The following is a 24,472-nucleotide window of genomic DNA, read 5'->3' on the forward strand; positions in this document are numbered from 1 at the left end:
TGTAAAAATATCGTACGCGGAAAATGCACAGAAGAAATTCAATACGTATGCGAAAAATGTCGTCGATAAATATGATTATATAGCCTTCATATTATTATCATTTCCGTAATACCTTAAAAAAAAACTTGGACTTATTAATATTTTATTTTTACGTGAAGTCTTATATCGTTAAACTCAGATTTCGTTTGAATAAATAGATTTTTTTTTAAATTAATACGTATTTTCATCCACCCGTCAATTTGACGGATGCGCATAGAGATAAGTATATAAGAAACGCCCGTAAACCTAGTGGTAAGGAAAAGCTCTGATAGAACCTCTTCCCTTGTTCGTCACCCGCAGCATCCAATTTCCAGATAAGACCCTAGCATATGTATTTTTAAGGACAGTTTACACCCGAAGACTTATGAGATTATAAGTTCATATATTAAGTCTTTGTAATTTTCCTCTTTAATTTTTGCCTCGCTGAGGGAATTTCTCTTTTGGATATACCATATATCCACATATATACATACCCACTGCCATCTCTGGGCATGGCTTTAATAAAATTTTTTTATCAGGCCGAGCTTTTTATACGATGGGCCTGTTGGCCGAAGACAGGTTTGGATACTGGGCAATGTGTTGTAAAGCCTTTTGTTTGAGTCAAACAAAAATAACAATCACTTAAATGATCCTTTTGTTTGGTTCAAATCAAATGGATGTGTCTGGGTTCTTCTTTGGTCCAACCTCATAGCAGTCTCACACACGTTCTTCAACATTTATGTGGAACCCCGGATTTAGATGTAGTCTTTTAATACAAACAACTCCGAATATAATAGCAATTGACGGTATTATATTCTGTGGACTTCCAGTTGTTCAGATTTCTACTGCGAATACGATTTTCTACTACTGGAAAACTAAAAAGGAACGTAGTTGTTAAGAAATAATATACTTTTTCTCATTTTGGTTACCTTTCCTCTCTTAATAAGCAACTGAATGCGTTTTTTTATAACCCCTAAGCAGACTAAATGCATGGTTCTAAGGGGTAACGTATTCATCTATGAGATCGCTTGTACCTAATATATTTTTAAATGAACCATCAGGTCTAGTTTTGCTACGGGTTGAGAAAAACACACTCTACTTTCTCTATAGAGCCCTTCTTGAACGTATTTTGTGCAACTATTCTTACCGGAGTTTGACTATATACAAACTAAAAACGTTCGAACTGGTGAATCACAAGTAAAAAGTCTAACTCTAAACCCTTTCAAATTCTGTCTATATGCAACTTTTATTCCATTCAGTTTTCAAAATTAATATTTTCACAAAATTCCCTAATAAAATCATTTACATTTACTGGGTTATTTATTCCTGAGGAGCAAGCTAGTATAAATGGTTCTGAAACAGGGAAGCCTACCACATGTCCTAAAATTGGCCTATTGCAACTTTTATATAAATTCAGCGTATCTATCCCTATATCCTTAAAAATAATTTTTCCCAAAAACAAAATCACCCTCAGAAATATATATATTTAATTTTTACTGGCAGTATTGTAAAACACGAGGTTTTCCAATAAGAGTCATATGATTTAACAAAAAAAAAAAAAACACACTAATTGTCGTGTTGGAACCAGTTGCGGCCATAAATAGTTGATTATCATCGATCTATACCGCTCTCCAGTGACAGTAACGGTGTCACCAGCTTCATTTCGAAAGAAGTACGGATCGATGATTCCACCAGCCCAAAAACCCGACAACTGTCAATTTAGGTAAATGTAATGGTTCTTTAAGAATAATTTGTGGATTTTCTTCGCACCAGAATCGACAGTTTTGTTTCTTTACCAAGACAAAATCAGCAAATTAACTATATTTACGGGTGTCCAGTGTCTTCAATTCTTGAGTGAGAACACGAATGCAAGCCCAATGCCTTTCTCAAAATGTGCCAGGTTGTATTATGAGACAATCCCAATTCTTTAGAACGTCTTGGAATCGACAAATTACGGTCTTCAGCAACACTTGCATGAACGACAGTAATATTTTCATTACTTCGAGCGGTTTTTTGTCTTATTAGCACTTGAACATTATGTAAAAAAAAAGTACGCTCGAAATTTTCAACAGTTCGACGAATAGCGAACACAGGTCGACTATTATTACGACCATAAAATGGCATAAGATTATGACATATAAGAAATTTAGTTCTTGCACTTAAGGGTAGTCCTTTATTACCCGCTCTGTTTAAAGTTAGTAAAATATCCCTTACCTTGGTACACATGTTTCTTGGTACCGTAAGACTGTTGGTATAGCAGATGGGCGTAATCGGACCACTGCCACACCCACAAAACGTCATTAATCAAAAACAAATAAATGCCATAACTATGCTCCACAATAAAATACAAGACTGTTATTTGATTTATATATTATATATATTTATAGGTTTAATGTGCATATTTCCTAAACGCCAATGATATAATAACTTAATGCACTAGGAACAAATGCTTCTAGCACCTCAATCGACAGTGTGAAAATGGGTGAAATCGGGTGATAACCCCGCTTACTCCCCATATAACGGTACTGTTAAAAACTACTAAAAGCGCGATAAATCAAGCACTAAACACGCCAGAGACATTAAACTTTACATATGGGATGGTATGAGATGACTTTATAGGAACCGACTTCAAAATTAGAAAATGGGCGTGGCTCCGCCCACTTTTAGGTGAAAACCTAAAAAAGTATTTTTTATTGGCTATATCTTTAATCCTTTTTCACTCACTTCCATGTTTGCGTTCTTATCTAGTCTTCTACCTCATATTGATAATAAGTAATAATATTAATAATCAGTTCGTTCAATTAGCGCCGGTCTCCTCGAAAATGAATACACGATTTAAAAATAATTAATTTAATTAATAAAAATCAAACATTTCAAAATTTTCTCTCTTCTAATGTAAAGTTAACCACCCACAGTATACAAACTTGGCAAATTTTTATTTTCGTTTTCCTTAAGGTTTCTCTTTTAATATTTTTTTCACCCTCTTTTATTTAATAACTAAATTGAATTGTTTTAATTTCTGTTTAAAAATTTACAGCTGCTTAATTAGCTGTCAGATCTTCAATTTCTAGATTAGCAATATCAATAAACCTTGAACTAAAATGAGTTGTAGTTCGTAATACCAAAAAAGAGTTCATCTAAAATGGAATTAACATCAATTAAACGGAGTGGAGTTGCATACGGTAATAGAGTACATATATTTTTTGGAAAAGTGGTATCTCCAATGTTTGAAATTGTTGCGTAAAGTACGGTCGGTTTGCATGTGAATTGATATAAAATTGGACAATGGGCATGGCACCGACCACTTTTACATGAAGTTTCGAATTTCAGCAACTACTCAATCAATTTGAACTAACTATAGTTTGCTCGAGTCATATAACATTCTTATGTTACAACTTAAAAACGTGGTAATCTGAAAATAACGACATCTATTTCCCATATAATACAATATTAAATCCCATCACATTCTTTCAACTTAATTAAGTTCAAATGGCAGAAATAAAAATAAAACATTCTACACTTAAAGTGTGGGACCTCTAGTCGCTAAAGATCTTTAACTTTTGAAGTCCTTAAATAATGAATATGAAGACCTCAGTGCCTTCTTATGCAGAAATCATCTTCAAGATATTTTAATTCCAATAAGTGGATATCTTATACTGATAATAATGTTTTTGTTAAAACTGCACAATATCGGTTCGATACTTTACGTAAGTTCCATATACAGTGCGTTTTAAAAATAACGTATTCCCTTTGTGGGATCAATTCAAAAGAAGCTGATTAAAGTTTTTTTTTTTGCAAATTAACATATGATCAGTTGCGATCACTGAAACGTTCAATTTGGTCAGTTTTTTTCGATCTTCTTAATGTATCACGTCTTGCCGTGACATGAGAAAAATGAGTACTCTCTATAAGAAATGTCTTGAAGCAGCGTTTCTATGCCACATTGAATTTAGCAATGTAATATTTACAGATTAGTCAACTTTTGTATTGTTCAACTACTTGAAACGCATTTGGATCAGAACAGGACAAACATTTATTCAAAGGAGTGTTATGCACCCCCACAAGGTGCATATTTATGAATGCTTCTTTGCTCTGCCTGGGGTTTTGATGTGCTTCACTAAAAACCTAAATGCCGTTATGATAAAATTGTATAAAAAGGATTTACTGCAATCAGATCAAATCCTTTGCGACAAAAATATTCATGATTGAAAGTATCCAATGTTGCAGAAAGAAAACAATGCATGCAAGAAGACAATTAGTGTCGGCATCAGAATTGAAACCAATAAAGTAAAATGTAGTAGGTGTGACGAACTCCGATATTATTGGTTTGACGTTCGAAACAGAAATTGTGTCGGTTTTGGGTGTCACAGAAACGAATTTAATCTGTTCTGTTATCAGAAACAAAGCAAGAAAATAGTTGTTGACAGATTTGAAATGTAGGTTAAGAAATTAATTTATTTTATTGCTACGAATTAACGTATCTCTATTTTTATAGAGCAAAACATAAGAACAGAACACAAAATGCTATTATTTTAAGTTTATGGAAAATAATCCAGATATTTTAAGTTAGCAAGTAAATGCAAGCTAAACTTCACTTACGATTCCTTTAATCTTTTCGTTGTTTTTTTGTCCAATCAAATAAACGATAAAATTGCAGAACTCAATGTAAACTTTAATAGAATTGATCCAAATTTTTTCATTTGCACGTTTTACCACATTAGCAAACAGCTGATTTTAATATTGGTTTTGCTTATGTCCGAAAACACGAAAAGCTAATCAGATTCTGTTACACCATCGAAAATTAGAATTGGTTTATCATATTGTCCAGTAATTTTTAAATCAGTTATGCTACACGTCAAAGGCAAACAGTAGTCGTCGGAAGACTTTTGTTTAAATACCTTTGGTATCCTAAAGAGTGATATTTAGGCACAAAGCACATTCTAAATAACCATTTCAAAACAATGACATTAAAGGAATTTACTACTTAGATTTTAACATGTATTTTTACAACATGTGTTTTTACCATGTACATTTTACAAGTATGAATTAAATCTGCCAGATATACTATCGGAACCACTAACATTTCGAAAGTGTTACCAAGCATAAATAATTTAATTACATTATTTTCACAAAATTATACTTTTAGTGCTTCATGCGAGCCTTATTCGACTATAACCCTTTTGAAGACTCGTTGATACCATGCAAGGATATAGGACTGGCTTTTAATTCGGGCGATATTTTACAGGTTTGAATATATTAAATAATTTGTAGGGATCTAACAATTAGATTTAAAGCAGATATTGAGTGTTAAAGATCCGAATTGGTGGCAAGCGAAAAATTGTAACGATCAATCTGAGCGGATCGGTCTAATACCTTCACAAGAATTGGAAGAGAGACGCAAAGCTTTTGTTGTACCTGAAGCTGATTTCGCTCATAAGATAGGCATATGCGGAACAAGGGTCAGTTATTTCTATATTTAGAATATTTCTATAAAAATTTTCGCTATTTTAAAATAAAAGGTCTCAAAGCGTAAGAAAATAACTATGTACAAATCTAAAGCAAATTGCGATTTTGACAAAGCTGATTTGCTTTTATATGAGGAGGTAACAAGGATGCCACCATTTCGAAGGAAAACTCTGGTCTTAATTGGTGTTCCAGGAGTTGGCAGGCGCACCCTGAAAAATCGTCTTATCAATAGTGATCCGGAGCGCTTTGGAACCGTTATACCCCGTATGAGATAATTAACAAGCATAAGAATTAATGAAATATATATTATTTTTAGATACAACTAGACCTAAGCGGCCACTTGAAGAAAATGGAGTCAGTTACTATTTTACTAATCGTGAAAAAATGGAAGAACAAATAAAGCGTAATGAATTTCTTGAATATGGTAGCTACAATGGACATTTATATGGTTTGCATTTGAACTCTGTGAATGAAGTGATCGAGAGTGGTAAGATCTGGTACTTTATTTTTTAGGGTTGTGCAAGGATTGAACATTTGAATAATCTTAGGTCGGATGTGCATATTAGATTGTGCTCCAAGCACTTTAAAATTTCTTCATAATAGTCAGCAGTTGATGCCGTTTGTTATATTTATTGGCGCTACTGGAATGGAGCAGCTAAAACAAGTTTACTCTGAAAGACGTGCAACAGGATCAGTTAAAAGTTTATCGGTAAGTCATCCTCAATTACATTAACGTAGTCTTGGGATATAGTGATACTAGTTAGGATCGATTTGCAATATTATTTCTAATTTTTATTTCAACTAATGTGATCTTTCATCAAATGTAATTTTCCTGTATCATCACTGCAGATCATTTACCGTTTTCTCAGATTTGATATTCATTTATATAGACGTAACATATTTGCTTTTACTATGAACAAAGCTATACTCATTTTTGGTAAAGGCATTAAATGGGCTGAAAAAACACCACTGTTCATGTAAAATACTCGAATCGAAATGTAAAAATATACAAAGTCAATTACAACAAGTAAGGAAGAGCTAAGTTCAGGGATTGACAAAACTTTATACTGAACAAGTTCGGATGTAACCGAATATTGTAGTGGGGAAATACCAGCAGGTGTTGGAAAAACTTTATATTTAAATCTGTTGCGAATTCAACATTTATTCGACGAAATCGTGAATGGATTACAATAAAATTTATTAATTTATTAAGTTATATTATAGGTTATAGACTCACTTAGTTTTATAACTAAATTGTAATGGATTTCTCGATAAATCGTCTACATTGTAACTCATTCTTGAGTTCGATCACTGGATTGTTAAATAAAAGTCACAATTTAATGTCTATACACTTATCTTTATTACTAATTCCAACAACTTATATCTCAATTAGTATTAACAAGACAACACTCTAACTTATATTGTAGATCTTTAACAAAACCGTATTCAAGTTAAATCATAATGTATTATTGTACATATGTACATATATGGGAGTTGGAGTAATTCCTTGACCGATTTCTAATTCAGTTAATTTTGCTGAGATATCTTGCATATTGACCTATTTGACATATACGGTTAAATCAATCAAAGTTTGAAATTCTTATATTAGATAAATGGGAAATACCGGTAATATTGACCCGCTGTCAAATATTTTTGGCATTACTATATATTATTAACAAAAGTATGATCTGTGGGTTTCATTAAACATGCCATCACCAATATATAAGGAGAGGAGTAAAGTCAATTTTTTAAAATTCTGATATTAGTTATATGGCGGCTAGGGTAAGTTTTTACCCGATTTTATCCATTTTATGCACAAAAAAAATGTTATTTGAACAACATGCTCTTTTAATTTCAATAAGATAACTCACATATTGACCGATATATGCGGTATAAAGTCAACTGGAAATTCGAAAATCTTTATATTAGGTATATGGGGACTAAGGGAAGTATTCACCCGATTCAACCCTTTTGTGACATACAGACATACTATTATCAGGGAAGGATCCTCAGCGAATTTGAATTATATATCTTTCACACTGACCGACATTTTCGGTAAAAAGTCAGCTATAGACACTGGAGTCTACATAACCTTATCGTCCGATTTTAAAAAGTTTTACATATAAGATGGCACATACTGGAAAGGAAATTAATTAGATGGAAGAGGTGGTGTTATATGGAAAGTAGACGTGGTTATGTCTGATTTAATCTATATTCACATTGCAACATAAAAATTAATAGGGGGCGGGACCACGCCCACTGTTAAAAGTGTTTTAACCCAGAGGTGCCTCTCGTTAATGCAATTCGTTGTAGCAAGCTAGAGGTTTGTATCTTAGTTTGCGGAATAATTATGGCAATTTATGGGTTTCCGATTATTAGCATTTTGTGGGCGTGGCAGTATTACGATTACACGCATCTACAATACCAAACTTTTTATGGTCCCAAGAAACATGTGCACCCAAGTTTCATCAAGATATATAAATTTTTGTTCAGTCAACCTGATTTCAATTCGTATCTTCATCTTGATCATTATGTTTGTATATATAACTTGATATCTATCTCGATTAGTTTTAGGTGATACAAACAACCGTTAGGTGAACAAAACTATTATACTCTGCAGCAACCTGTTGCAAGAGTATGAAAAGGCTCAATCAAAATCTTGAGCTTGTCTAGTTTTAAATCGATTTAATATTTATTACTTACTAGCCCATCCAGCTTGCTTCGCCGGGCTTTATTTAAGGGTTGGTTACGGTTTCAAGGGCTTCCCCCCGAACTTCTTGAGAAAAACAAAACAATTAGCGGTGCTCACCATAACTCGGCTGGAAATTATCTGAAAAAAAGCCAAGAAAAAATAGTTAAATTATGATCAAATCTTCCCCCCAATGTTCTCTGATAATTTTTTTTTTCATTTACAAATTTTTGGCGGCTTTTTAAAGTGTAAACTGTTATTTTCCATTAAAAAAGTTCGCCATTTTGGGGGTGGAAAACACCCTTAATGCAAAAAAAACGTTGGAGGGCGGTATTTTATATGTCGAAAATGTGTATAAAGTTTGAAATTAATCGGTCAAGTAGTTTTGAAATGACAGTGAACACGGACTTTGAAAAAGTAGTTTTGAAAAATTATCCTAAAATTTTTAGGACATATTCTTGAAATGTTAAGCAATAAGATAAGAAAAAAAATCGATTTTTCGAAAGTAAAAACCCATACTCCCTCTTAAGCATACATGAACTAATAATTAACAAACTGTTTTTTTGCAGTTGTTAATAATCTGTCATTTACTCTTACTCTTTTGTTTTAACATGTAAATAAAAATGACAAAAATAGAATACATTCATACAACTAAGGGTGTTAACCAAAAATATAGTATGAATTACTATACAAAATTATTTATACTGCCACTTAGAAGTAACCTTACTTATGAATAATCATTATAACATTTAATTCAAGTAATTTAAAAATATATCAACTCATATCGAAGAATACAACAAAAATAATGCAAATGGAAAATTGGACATACCTATTAATTCATTAAAGTAAACTATATTATATATTGTATACGTATAAAATCTTCGATTTGTCAACTCTAGAGCAGCCACATACAATTGGCCGTGTGAAAAACATGAATTTTCCAATTTAAGCCGGCAATAGTCAACGATTGACCCTGTGTTTTGTTGATCGATATTGCAAAGGCTAAACGCAAACGAAATTGGGGCCGCTGGAATTCGAACGGTAAATCGTTGAAGATCATCGGTATTCGTGGAATCAGTACATCCTCACCTTTGAATCTTCCACCGATGATTGTTGCTTTGATTAAACTTGGTGGCAATGTTTAAATTGTTAATTTGGTTCCGTTGTATTATTTAGGTGCATTTAAATTGCGAATGAGCATTAGCGGCGATCCAATCTTCAATAATAATATGTGCGGTGTTATTCCCGGTGGTTCCATTGAATTTAAAAATTCCACTAGATAATTGACAGATTGTTCTTTGTCCATGACGGTGTCGATCGATTTGTAATTGATTATTTCGCCGGGAAGTTTTGATTGAATTTCCTCGTTGAGTTTGTTAACATCATCATTTTTTGGTGCACGGTCGTACCCTATATCTAAGAGTTGTTGCAAAAATGTTTGGGCAGATGAATCTTGAAGTAAATGTACACGCATGTTCGTTGTTAGCGTGGTTTTTTCGACTGTGTTCCAAAGATATGAGCAAGCGTTTAACTCATCTGCGGGCATTGATCGCGGAATAACTGGCAAAGTTTGCCGGACATCTACAGCAAGCAGAGTAAGAGTACCTCCCATTGGTTGGTTATTTCCTCGAAAATCTCGCAAAGTTCTGTGTCAAGACCTTCGAGTGATGTCCTATGGGCTATTGTGGATTTCAACCCAAATGATAAATTTGCATGTTATGAGGAATTTACCCATGTCAGCGTTTTTGTTAATATTGTACTTTGGTGTTTCTGTTTGGTTTAAATTTAATGAAAGTTTGAATGCTGTATGAGCAGTGCTTCCACCGTCCAAGAGCGTTGATGCAATTCCCGATGATGCCACTGCAAGTGCTATCCAATTCTATTTTCGAACGGACGCCAGAATCAAATGAATGAGGAATGTTTTACCTATCCCTTCTGGCGCATCGAGGAATAAAAGTCCGGCTTGATTTTTTGTTACACGTTGCATGATTTTGTTGTAAGCATTTTTTTGATCAGTAATCAATAGTTTTAAATGAGTTTCCACATAATGTTTTTGCTGTTTCACATCTAAATGTTGTTCTCTCATAAGATTACTATCTTAAATAACCTAACCAAAGCTGGCATAATAAGATGACTTAAAACTGTGCTTTTAAATGATATATTCAATCAGCAATAAGGCTTGATTGAAAATATCGTCATAGTAGTCCTAGTTAGGATCAATTGCGCGTGATTGCCCAATAATATACTCACTGAGACTTTCACGATGAGACTTTCACGACCCCACAGTTAAAATGATCGCAAAAGAAGTGCGATATTGATTCGGATAACTCGTAAGTGATGCTTCGGTTAGTGTCGTTTTCCAATTCTGATCAAGCAAGCCCAATCTGAAACAGGCTTCTAGTCATTTCCATCGATGGTTTACAAAGCGTAAAATAATTTTGGGCCTTTCATAGTATGCAATAACAATCGCAAATAATAACATTCGGAATAATTCAACAATTACATTGCGCATTTTTAACATGGTTGTTTATCCACCATCACTTGGCTCTCTTCGTTTATATAGAGGATATCTATCACCTCCCGTTTGAGTTTCATGGACCTGCTCACGCGGATAGCGCTTTGTACACTTACCATATTTCATGCAAGGGGAATTTAGGTTAAGTTCACCATAAGGCCCGTGGATCATGTGCTTTTGTATTGTTTCAAATAGAACTGCATCTTCTATATGATTTGGTAGCTCAGCGGAAATCACATCGATGATTTTTGTTAGCATTAAAATAAATTTGTGGGAACTTGTCACCCCGTCGAAAACTGGGAGCAATGATCCAATTCTGTGGAAATTTTGACCTTGCTCTTTAGAGGGGGTCATGTAGCCGGTAATGTTAACTACATAAGTTGCTCCAAAAGGCGTCATTGTGAAGCATAAGTTTTATTTTCGAATGTTTTGAAAAAAATGTTTTGAAGTCGGAGTGTCATCAGAAATATGACTAAGAAGAAGACCTGGCTTAATCATTGGTGGTAAAACAATTTTACTGTTCATCCGCACATTCCAAGAGGCTCTTTAGCGAACTTCAAAGCACTACAATGTTAACAAACTTTGTTGATTGCGCCTATTTATGATTTCTGTAATCATTATCCTTATTGTAATTGGATGCCGCGAACGTTATCTCGAGTTTTCGTGACTGAGTCTTTTGAGCCTTGGTAGCTCGCAATGAAGATACTCACGATATGTCACGCATTTGTTGTACGGTTTTCTTCAGTTTCTGTCATTCTGCTCCATATATCTTGTTACGATTTTCCTGGATGATTTTAGTTTTTTCCTTTACTTTCTTAGAATTGGAGGTTTTTCTACAAATGGCTGCTTTTTTAGTGGCATTCAAATGAGGCTGTAAATGCAGAAAACATAAAAAAAGTTCACAAAATCGCTCTGAATGATCGGAAAGTGAAGTTGCGTGATATAACTGACATCGTAAGGATTTTAAAAGAAAGTATTGGTTTAATATTGCATGAGTGTTTGTCCATGAGAAAGTGGGTGCCGCGTTTGCTAACTGTTGATTATGTTTATTTCCTCAGTTCAATACGCTTAGTTATAACTATAATGTGTGAACTTAAACAACTAACATTTTTTATTTGTTTTAAATGACCAATTTGTGTGTAAATATTCTCGAAATTGTCTTTCCTTCATGCGAACTCCCAAATATATGTACGTAGTGTACATATGTACATATGCCCCTCAATATGCAAAAATCAAACATTCGCGCAAGTGACAAAAAAAGTACACACGTCCATCATTGGCAAATAAGATTCAAGCAAGCTGCGCATATTTTCTGAGTATTTCATATAACAGGTACATCAAATTTATTCATAAGTGCGTTCGTTCATAACTCTGCGCTGCGCTCTTTTTTCTGTGCGCCTGGTCAACCACAAGTCGTTTTCATATGGAATCCCTCCCCAAATGCTCGAGGATGACAAAAAGAATTTTAAACGAAATGAATTGATAAAAGGTTTCAATAAAATTTAAAAATTTCGCCTGGAAACTGGATATCCTTCCATCTCTCCGTATATGCATGCTGCCCAGAAAGTGAAGAATTTTCTAACGTTCACTTCAGAAAAGAAAAGTGGCAACGTGGCTCATTGCCGACTCTCAAGATTTTTTTCATTTATTTATTTTTTTCTTCTATATCCGGGATTAAAATTTAAAATTTATACATTATCGCCATTTATATGAACTCCATATAGTGCTTTTATATGTTTACTTAATATAAAATTCCATTTTCGATTCCATTTTATATAATTTTCGACGCTATGAAAATGTAGCGCCATTTATATGAACTATGTAGAAAGTGAAGAATTTTCTAACGGTAACTTCAGAAAAGAAAAGTGGCAACGTGGCTCATTGCCGACTCTCAAGATTTTTTCATTTATTTATTTTTTTCTTCTATATCCGGGATAATATTTAAAATTTATACATTATCGCCATTTATATGAACTCCATTTAGTGCTTTTATATGTTTACTTAATATAAAATTTCGATTTTCGACTTAGCCCATTTTAAAAAATTTTTGCTGCTATGAAAATGCAGCCAAATCGAAAAATCGTAGTACTTCAAAAGAACATAAGTCAATTTTCAATAAAAAAGCACTGCAAAATGAACAAAAGTGTCAACATAGCCGACATTGTCGTCAGATGTCGATTCATTGAAATTTTGTCAACTTCGCGACAATGAGCATATTTCAGCGTCACTACGTATGCGAGCTCGTATGAATGTTTGTCGTCAAAGTTGTCATATGGTTTTTTTAATGTTTTGTCAGAACTAAATTTTTTCCCGGCTCCACGCGAACTCACAGTTAGTTCTATGGACAGAGGCGTTTACACGGAGTAGTTTTACCCTATTATTGATCATTTAATTCTTATTGAGAAATACTGATTCCTTAGAGCTTAGTTACGTAATATAGTAATATTTACTTAAAAGCAAAGATATTCATAAATTTATACTCAAAATATAAATAAAAAAAAATACTATTTTCGGTGCGAAATATATTTTTTTATTCAATAGAATCTCCCTTAACTTCAATAGACTTATTCCAATGATCCTCCGATAATTGTATGCCATCGCTATAATGACTTTCCGGAAGCTCTGCAAAATATCCGTCTACGGCTGTAATTGATTCTTCATTCGACGAAAAATGCTTTCCACGAAGGAGTTGTTTCAGGTTTCTAAAGAGATAGTAGTCGCTGGGATCCAATGCGTACTTTATTTCGTTGAATTTTGTCATTGTTTACACCTTTGTGAGCAGGTGCATTGTCTTGATAAAATATTGTTTTTGTGCTGTAACCAAGTCTTTTCTCACGAATTTTTTTATCCAGCTGATCAAAACGGCTGCAATAATATTCAGAGTTGATTGTTTTACCTTTCTGCAGATAATCAATCAGCAAAATTCTTTGCTAATCGTTGTGCCTTCACCTGCTTTGGAGCTTAACAATCAGCTTCAGTCTACTGTAAGAGTTCTTGTTTCAATTTATGATCATGGTGGTAGATCCAAGTCTCATCCATTGTTATAAAACGACACAATAAATCGGTTTTATGTAATTCTCCATGTAAAATATGAAGTACTCGTTCGTCTGAGATGACTATGGCATTGGCAATTCCACGCTTAGTCAAACTTGGATATTCACTAACAATATTATAAATTTCTCAATGATTTCTGGTGTAGATCGTCTTCATGCCAAGTACGACCACGTTTAAATTCACCAGCCAAAAATTCCACGGTGCGTTTTGAAGTTGAGGACTCCTTATACACTTCTAACAATTGTTCATAATTTTGCTTTGCTTTTAAACCTTTCAAAACAAAGAATCTAATCCCTGCGCGATTTTAATTTTTTTCCTATTAAAAAACTCAACTTTAAATGACTTGGAAACAAAAAAATAATTGACAGAATGACTTGTAACTTTGCTCGTGTTTCCTCGTTCCAAAGCACGCTCTTCCAAAAATGTGCTAGTTTGGCTCTGTGGGCCTTTGCAAATACTAGTGTAGTAGTTTTTATATGGCGTTTTGTCAGGAGTGATTTCTTGCTGCTAATTCGTTAAAAAAGCCGAGCGTCGTAATATCGTCTTCCTACAAGCTTTCTAGCTTCAAAATTTGCTTGCTCACTTAAATGGATCGACTTCTCTACGACTTACTATGATTTTGCCAACACAAATATTGGTTTAGCGCAGTCTTCTTGTTTTTAAATCATTAGTTTTATGTGATACAAAGAACCGGTAGGTAACAACATATTGCAAAAGTTTACAATTTTTAAATTTTTCAAGGCATTCATATGTCATTGCCTGTCAGTAAATACCGCTCATTTTTAAGTGTAATTGTTGGGTCACCGATTGAGAACCAATGTATTATACGGTCATATGTTCTATATATTTTTGCTATTTTTTGCTCTCTACTTATTTGCCTAATATTCAAGGGCAAGCATTAGAAGTCAGGCACCTCAATGCAGTTAACAATTGTATTTGCATTGTGTACATACTTACATATTTATTGCTTGCTTGCGCTTGCTTTGTACACTTATGCAACGTATGTTTTCGTCCACGCTATTATATGGATATTTGTTTGTGCACATTAGCTAGTCCCATTTAACATGTACTAAGCTTCTTGCGATGCTGCGTTCCCATTTTTTTATATTTCTCTTTTGTTAATAACTACATTATATACGAAGGAGCAATAGAGTAAAGTATGTACTTGGATTATTCTCTATTTATGAACTGTTTTTATATAACTTACATACTTATGTATATATGCACTAATAGAAAACGAAACTATGTACCTAGCGGAAATTATGTATTGAACGGTATTGCAATATTGCTTAGAATATTATTTAAGGAGAAGAATTTTGAAAATAAAATTAGTCTAATAACTGACTACATATAGCATCATTACTCGGCCCTTTGTATTTTATCGCTGTTACAACTTCGCTTAAATATTTCGCTTTTTCGATATTGGCGCGGCTACAAAAAAAGCTTTGTCCTACAGTAATCATATACCTCAGCAACTACAATTTCAACCAAATTTGTTGCATACTGATATATTGACCTTATGTTATGGTTTTAAAATAGGCAATAAATCAAGTACTAATTATAAATTGTCTAGTTGCAAAATGTCTGGCCGACTCAGGTCTGCTAAATACATAAGCGAACCAATTAGTGACTGAAACCCTTTCATATTCACCTGGACACAGTTTTCTCTCTTGCATCCCACTTGGTAACTAGGGTCTAATGGTGTGCTTACTGGTCGACAGTTGTTCATACCATGTGTTTCCAAAAGCCCTTGTATATTAGTTTCCTGGCACATATTGATACACCCTCTCTCTTTGTCTCATTCTATTTTTATGCCAAGAAAATAGTTGATCGGACCGCCGTCATGTATCTAAAAGCTTGATGCAATCTTCTTATTAATCTCGGTTGTGCCTTTTTCGATCGAACACAAAATGATTAAGTCATTGACGTAGACTGCTATGTAGCTGAATTGCCGTTGTTCTGGCTAAACCTATAAGCAAGCCTCGTTCTGCATCTCTTGAAATCCATATTCTTTAAGACGTCATCAAGTGTGTTGTTCCACACTCTTCCTGATTGTTTAAGCCCCTAGATGGCCTTTTGTAGCTTAAAAACGTTGTTCGGATGATGATTGTTACTGAAATTCGGCAGCTGCTTCATGTACACAATTTCATGAAGCTTGCTGTTCAGGTATGCGTTTGCAATGTCGACTTGGTGCACATATAATTGTTTTTTAGCAGCGATTGCAACCAACATAAGAATCGTCTCATACCGGATAACAGGTGAGAACTTTTCCCAATTATCTACGCCAAACTGTTGCCCAAAACCTTCAGCAATCAATTGTAATTCGAAGCTTTCAATATCACCGTATTTGCCCATTTCGAACCGATAGCCTTGTGCCCTGGAGGTAGTTCACATAACGTCCACGTATCGTTTGCTTGAGCGTCGAATTCAGTTTGCATTGATATTTGCCAACGCCACGCGCGAGGTCCAAACACTTACATGTGCTTAATTGACGGCTTGTGACTTTTCCAAGCCTCAAATGGTGTTCCTCCTGCCAGCGCTTTTGTGGGAATTTCGTTCCTCAAATAGAATGCCGTGCTTACAGTCTCTGCCCACAGTAACTCCTCTAGCTCTGCGTGAATTAACAGACACTTATCCATTTCCACAATAGTACGATTGACGCTTTGTAAATGAATTGAATTTGAGATCTCTTGTAGAAAACTTATTTGCACATACAAACAGTCAATGTTCATCAAAATTGTATATGTGTCAACTATTATAAAGTATATACTTTGTATTTCCAATATATATTTTGTAACAAGAAAAACAATATTACATAACAAAAACAAATCATAACGTGAAGATACTGTGTTTATGTTAGATTTCGGTATGTCCAAGCGATCGGAAAAACGTTCACAAAGAGTTCAAACAAAAAAATATTTTTTTTAATTATCTTGTTATAAAATTAGATCATTTATAACGTATTACAAATTTATTTTGAGATAGAGTTCTCCCGCACTGCGAGTAGTAAATGGCTACAAGGCGCGAGCCGATATATCGGCTCTGGCACTTTTCGTAAGTACAGCTGGAGTTGATATATTGGCTTCCGGCACTAAATGGGTTAATCCCGCATTTTTCCAAATATGATGAGAACTCCTTGTTAACATATTCCGTTCCGTTGTCACTTCGTAGCGACTTGATTTTTTTTCAGTTTGGCACTCCACGCAGCTTTGGAACTTTTTAAACTTCTCAAACACTTGACTTTTAGTTTACATAAAGTAAACAGAGATTTTGCGCGAGAAATCATCAATAAACGTTACAAAGTATCTATTTCCAGGGATTGACTTCACATTCAATGCCCCACAGACTTCTTTTGTGGGAACGACAACGAGCTCATGTTCGCCTGATTGTAGGTGTCACAATTAATTTTCTCTCGCATGTTTTTAATGTGCATCCCATGTACTATTTGTACTAACAACTCTAGATCTTGGAAATTTAGATGACCAAATCTATTGTGAAAATTTGTTGAATAAAAACAGCACTTTTTTCTGAGTACACGCACAAATTGTTTTCTTGTACTGCCCTTAACACAACTCTGCCGTATTTGTTTTTACCAGCTCTCCCTTTCCATTAAACGTAATGGAAATTTAATATTTTGCTGCTGCGCCTACCGAGTAAAAATTCATATTTACTTTGACGACTACAAAGGTGGGCAACTCATCGCGAGTTTCTATTGCGACCACGAAGTTTTTCCATGTATCAGGTAAACTGCTCAACAACATTATAACCTTCAACTCCTTGTTGATTTTAATGGTCAGTTCTGCCAACCTCTAAATTGTCTCCACAAATGAGTTTACATGTGCCCCTACATGTTTGTCTTGCTGCATGTTGGAACATAATAGTTTCTGATATAACTGTACTTTCCATACAAGCTCAACTTGTGTATGTATTATAGTTGCTTTAGTTTTTTCCAAGTTGCTTCTGCCGTTGTGCACGTTTTCATGTACATCAACTGAGTTTGTTTTACGTTTAACACCATATACGCCAGTGCCTTTTAATCTAGTTGATCCCATTTTTCTGCTTTTGATGTATTCTCTTCATCTCTCAAAAGAGATGATAAAGAGAAGATAAAGAGTAATACAATATCATGCAATAGCAAAGCATCGACTGGTGTTGGATAGTGTTGCCAGATTATGTGTTTGCTTACTTTAACTTTTAACACCTGTTAAAGAGTAAAGCAATGAAAGCCTTCGATTTAAGGCATTGCGACAAAGACTGGCCCGTCAACGAGTCACCGACACATTCAGAACCCGTGAACAACAGCGTTCGCAAGTGTATCGCTATTGACTAGAGATATATCTCAATTTAAATTGCTTTTGCGTAAAATTTGCAAATTAAATTCGTGCTTTCAAATGACATCATTTGGAGCACAAATATCGTTCAGAATAGGATGGCCGCCATTTTCAATAAATTTTTAAGATTCAGGGCCAAGTCTATCATCAAATTGGTTCTTTAATGCCGATACCGATTCCAAATTTTTTCAAATCTACTTCATGGGTGATGTGGAGTAGCAAATAAACGCATGCTGCCAGTACAACCATATCGAGAAGATAGAGGAGCGAGAAATGATGGGTATTTCATAACCGTTTTTACAGAATTCCAACCATTGGCGCTGCGTTGTCTTTTCAGATGAAAATAAATTTAATTTGGATCTAATGGATACAATTAATATCAATTCCATAATCTTAGGAGGGAGGAACATTAGTTCGAACGATTACATAGTCGTGTGAGTGGTGTAACGGTTTGGGGAGCCATTTTCTAATATCTTATATGCGAACTGCAATTTTTAAGTACTAAAATTAATGCAAACGCGTAAAAACCTATTGGAAAATGCTTTTTTCCATCTTATAAATTTGTTAGGAACATAGATTAAAGGAAAAAACTTCGATTAAAGGCAGTGGCCGCTTTATTCACGGGTCATCAATGTAATATAAAAGGTGTCAGGATGGTTGGATAGCAAAGTTTTTGAGTCTGGCCAGCAGTATTCCACAAAATAGGAATTAGTTGAGGGTATTAAAAACACTTGGTTATCAATTTCCTTAAATTACATTGGAAAATTGTACAAATCGCTAATCGATCGGATCATCCCTAAGAAAGGGGGATCGACTTATTATGAAAATAATATAAATAATCACCCAACGATTACCCTTCACCCGCTCAACCGACGTGAAGGACGCAATCCGCATACGTCAGTTTTTTAAGTGTTGGCATTTAAAACTGCTCAGCTATAGAAACAAAAATTTCATCTGCTAAGATTTATAGTTACGATATTATAAATTGTTACGTTTTTATTTATTAAGAGAAAGCAAGTCTTGTTAATTTTAAAAAGTGAGTCAAATGAGCAGGAATGAGATATAATATCATGTCATATACGGCGGAATGCTTCGTTTAGTTCGACAGGATTTTAACAGTAAATGTGTCTCCAAAAACGGACCGGGATATTAAATTTAATTTCAGACAAGAAAGAAGAGTTCTAACTGTTCTATTCTAGATTTTCCCTAAGAATATTATGCCAAGCATTTCCCTACGACTAGTTAGTATAAAAGTAAAACTTGTTCTTGAACAGACACTAACTTGTCAGAATGGATTTAGACCAACATTTAATAGAACTGAGGACACCTTTTATTTTCAAGACCATGATATCAATATGAAGACTAAAATTAAACTTAGAGTCCATGGTAACTATCATCAACAAAGTTAAAAACTTGCTCTAGACTATTGTTTTGTATAACATAAGGAGAGGAGTGCAGAGATTTCCCTTTACGTAATACAGGCTAAAAGTTTAGGTATAACTGATATTTTTGCAATACCCCTATAGTTTCTAATGTTGGACCTAAATCCACTTTTATGCAAAGGGATCATAAATGACTGTTTCCATGTAGAAGGAAATATACCGTGTTTAAGAGAGGAATTGAATATGCTTGTCAAAGGCAAGTAAATATTTTGGCACTGTTTTTCAGGAAGCATGAGGGTATCATGTCTGGGCCGTAACGAAAATATGGTTTTAACTTATTTATGTTAAGCAGGACGTCTTCTTCAGAAATAATTGGAGCGTTAATTAAAGGAAAAGTTTTAAGAGAATTAGTACAGTTTGACATGAAAAATTCTGCAACCATATTGGATATGATTTCATTGTCACTTGAAACGATAGATTTGTATTTCATTGCGGACGGAAATTTGGAAATCCTGCTTTTGGAGTTAACGAAATCATAAAATGATTTTGAATTACGTCAAATACTTTTTTACCTTATTTAAGTAAATATTATAACATTTCTTGTTTAAGTCTAAATAATGTCGACGTTTGTTTTATTAATGTTTAAATGCTCGAGTTTTTCTGTTTTTCAATTTATATAACTCTTTCGAAAACCACGGACTTGTACTTACTTTTACTTTAATTTTAAAAACCATTACTATTGGAACATACTTTTCAAATAATTTCGTAATAATATTATTAAAGCGCAAGACACTCAATTCAATATCACCATTATAATCAGGCCATGTTATCGTAGAAAGTTATCTACAAGTATTTAACTTTTTAAAATAAGCTTTTGCAAAGTTTTACCGAGTACAGAAGCTAGAAGTTTGATGATTACTATCCCGTACATTGCCTATGATTTCCACTAATTTCCAAAGCCGGATGATACGAGTCCTCTGGTAGAACAAGAGGATCACTCTGAATAACGGAACACTTTGAAGAGGTATCAACGTATACAAATGTTAAAAATTATTAATACATAGCTTTGTAGTTTTGATAGAAATCAACCAACATTTTTTAAACCGGAGGGATGCTAACCTGATGAAGCGCTGTGTATTTATTTTGTATCACTGATGGAATGGTGTTTGGATGAAAGTGGTCCAATATGAGCAGATTCTTGAAGTAAATGAATGTGTAAGCGATACTTCAACAACTTAGGGACTAGTCCGCGTGTATACAGACAGACGGACATGGCTAAATCAACCCATTTTGGCACGCTGATAATTTATATACACTGGGCAGAAGAAGTCTGCTTTCAAGGCATCAACAATAGTACATTGTTGGAAAAAATAACTTGAAATACTTTTTATAAAAACCATTTTTTTTTGATATTCATTAAGGGACATTAAATATTAGGTATAATAAAAATAAATCCATTATTTTTCCAATAGATGGTGTTATTTATCTACATCTCGCGTTGTATAAGTCCGTGCGGGTTCCGCTAGACGGCGGTAAAAGGATGACATTTCGTACTAAATAAGTTTTTCTGACAGTTTTGTGATTGGTTGATTCAGTTTTGTTTGAGCGCGCGTCAAAGATGGATACTAGCAAAGACAAAATAGCTATATGTTACAGTTTCTCTTTGATAAGGGCAAAAACGCATGCTAGGCGGCTGAAAATATGAATAGCGTTTATGGTCCTGATAAACAGTTCTGAACTCGCCCCTGCTGGTCTTACCCTGAGGCGAAATAGATTACTAAAAACATCGAAATCCAAGAAAAATTATGTTATCCATGGTCCTCAGAATAGACTGGCTAATTTAGTAAATTCACTTCAAGGTGAAATTGATTTCTATGGAGGAACATACGCTGCTTTTACCGAAAAACACCAAGAGACACCTGCTCGTCTGAATTACATCTAAATCAAGTCTGAATTACATATTAACTTACAATTATTTAAATATATTCCAGATATTACACTAATATACCCTAGCTACCCTAGCTACTGTATAATACTTTAATTCTTTATTATATCTATGTATATTGCCGATTGGCGTTTAAATAAATAAATAAATAAATAATGTAACAGCCAATCATGCGCAATTTCGGTTTCGTCGATTCCGATTGTCCAGGACCTAAACATTGCACAAAAACAGTTTGGAACCATTTTAATAAGGCTGTATTTCTTTTTTACTACACCTAATATGTAGTTTTATGAAAATAAAACTGATTGAACAGTAGTATAAAAAACATAAATATTAACAAAATAAAACATACGGACGAATAAAAAATCCATTAGAAAAAGTCTGCGTACAAGGTACATAAGTCGAATAAAGTTGTTCTTCTTATGAATTCTTCTTAAAATTTGATAGAAATTAGGATATCCCGAACGTTCTAAAACCTCCGCTAAGGGTTTTGACATGGAATATATGAGCTTAGAGGTTTTTGTCGAAAAGATGTGAGTCCATTAATCGTGACGCACATTCTTGAGCATATCCTTTGAGGTAATTATGCGGTGGTGGATTTTAACTACCAGTGAATGTCATAAGCGCTATTTAGGATAAAAATCTGGTGATTCGATGGTGTTTGAAGCTGCTTGGCAACGTTGTAGAGTAACTAAAGCTTAATTTTGTCTGTTATACGCTTCGGGTCGTTATCCTTTTAAAATTAGGAGTCACTTCCAAGACCAAATTCTAAAAGTAATCTTTCGCGACAACATTATGCACTTACCTATTGACTAGCGATATGAATGAGTCCTTGTTGTTGTTTTATTACTCTTTGTATGAAAGAATGTGTTTTTCCAACAATTCTACCGATTTCAGGGTATGTTTTTCTTCTTCAAAAAGTTTAACCATTATTTCCCTTTCAGAGAGGCGTATTTTTTTTTCTTTTAGGGAGATGCGATATTCTAAATTTAAAAACAAATTGAATAGAACATAAATCCTTTAAAATGATTTATTTTACGAAAAGAAGTAAAATTAAAGGGCAATACATTTCGAGGTTCCCTGATTTTTTAATGAAAAAAAATACAGAAAATTCCAATTTAATGGGAAATGTTTATTATAATTCGAAAGAAAATTCTTTGTCATTTATTTCATGAATATTATCTTTTCCAATCCAATCCGTTAAGTCCAATTTTTGATGACTTTTTCGAGCATTTCGACTGTTAACTGGCGAATGACATGCTTGATGTTTTGCTCCAAGGCCTAAATCGAAACGCGGTTGTACGCATAGACTTTAGGCTTTACATATCCCCACAGGAAAAAGTCTAACGGTGTGATATCACACGATCTTGGTGGCCAATCGACCGGCCCCAAAACGTGTAATTATCTGTTCACCAAAATGTTCTCTCAACTAATTCGTTGATTGATGCAATATGTGGAAGTGGCGCCGTCCTGTTGAAACCAAATGTCGCCGAGATCATGAGTTTCAATTTCAGGCTTCAAATAGCGGTTATTATGGCGCGATAACGGTCGCCATTGACGGTTACGTTCACACCGAAATAATTTTTGAAGAAATATGGACCGATGACTCCACCGGCCCACAAACCACATAAAACCAATATATTATATATAATACAATAATCGCTGAACAAAATTTGGCTCAAAAACGTCTGATTTTCTTTAAACTTTTCAAGAGCCCATAGAGCGAATCGGTGTCGCTTGGGAAGGTCGAGTGGCTTTAGTTCTTGCACAAGCTGGTGCGCTTCCAATTTAAGATCTCGACGTAAAATGCGCCGAGTCGTTGCATACGTCAGTCCGAGTTGCTGCGAACGCCGCAAATCGACTTCCCACTGTCTTCGTGTACACTCTCAGCTACGGCCGCTATATTTTCTTCACTGCGTGTTGAACGTGGTCTATTTGGTCGAATATTATCTAATAATGAGTGCTGGGTCTCAAGATGGGTGATGGTGTTGCGAATAGTATGCTCAGTAGGCCGATTATGTTGACCAAAAGTTTAGCGAAGTACTCGAAACACATTCTTTACAGTATGTGAGTTTTCATAATAAAGTTGAACGATTTGTAAACGTTGTTCAGGCGTAAGCCTTTGCATGATAAATTGCTCAACAATTAATTATTAATATGAAATATATGACAATAAAAAATTCAATTTTTAATTTCATTTACAAGTTTGCAGCGCGAGCTCTGAGTTCTTTTTCCATAGCCAGTCATGTTTCCTACTGTTGTTGTTGTAAAAAGTTGTGCTGAACATCCGGCTTGGTGTTGATTCTACGCGAATCGAAAAGTCTTGGACTTCACTTTAATTTCGACGTCGGATCGAAATGCATTGTTATAGTATATAATGTAGCAACCATTTATTGGAATGCCGATTGATCTCATCAGGAAATAAGTAAAGATAGAGACTAGTAATTGAATAACGACTGAATCTCTACCCTTGACTTAATCTTGTCTTAATATTTAATTTTAACGGATAAGCACAAATTCAAAAGAAGTTATCAGCAGACTGAGTTGACTGTCGTTAAATTTTATTAAATAATGAGTAACAGTAGTCTACAACGGTTTTGTTGCCCTAGGTAAAACGTCGTTTTTGAATATATAATATTTATGAGCACTGCCAATAATTTCGTTAACAATTAATTTATTCAAAATAGTCTCCTTCTGCTTTAATACAGCCGCCAGTATGCCGGTGCAAGCCTTTTGAATGGCCTCCACGTCTGCATAACGCTTTCCTTTCATCGGCAAATGCATTTTTCCGAAAAGGTAGACGTCGCACGGTGCCATATCAGGTGAATACGGGGAGTGGTTGATAGTTAAAATGTGATTTTTGGTCAAATAATCCGCCACAAGCGTCGATCGATGAAACGGCGCATTATCGTGCAACAAACGCCAACTTCCATCTTCGCGATATTCGAGCCAAACACGTCGAATACGGTGCACCAAACGCTTCAAAACTCCAAGGTAGAATACCGCATTAACATTTTGGCCGGATAGAACAAATTCTTTATGGACAATACCCTTGATGGCGCCACTAGAGTT

General features: G+C 34.4%; 1 protein-coding gene across 6 annotated transcripts in view; it reads left to right on the top strand.

Annotated features, from left to right (window-relative positions):
- Positions 1-24,472, top strand: part of vari (MAGUK p55 subfamily member vari) — a 241,940-nt gene that overhangs the window by 190,757 nt on the left and 26,711 nt on the right. For all 6 annotated transcript variants that reach the window (XM_070106559.1, XM_070106564.1, XM_070106562.1 and 3 more), the window contains 5 exons: positions 5,165-5,263; positions 5,316-5,477; positions 5,538-5,748; positions 5,801-5,971; positions 6,033-6,193. In XM_070106559.1, the coding sequence (XP_069962660.1) occupies positions 5,165-5,263; positions 5,316-5,477; positions 5,538-5,748; positions 5,801-5,971; positions 6,033-6,193 (804 nt within the window). The remainder of the gene's footprint in view (positions 1-5,164; positions 5,264-5,315; positions 5,478-5,537; positions 5,749-5,800; positions 5,972-6,032; positions 6,194-24,472) is intronic.

The sequence above is a fragment of the Bactrocera oleae genome, chromosome 3 (genome assembly GCF_042242935.1).
Source record: "Bactrocera oleae isolate idBacOlea1 chromosome 3, idBacOlea1, whole genome shotgun sequence".
Classification (NCBI taxonomy): Eukaryota; Metazoa; Arthropoda; class Insecta; order Diptera; family Tephritidae; genus Bactrocera; species Bactrocera oleae.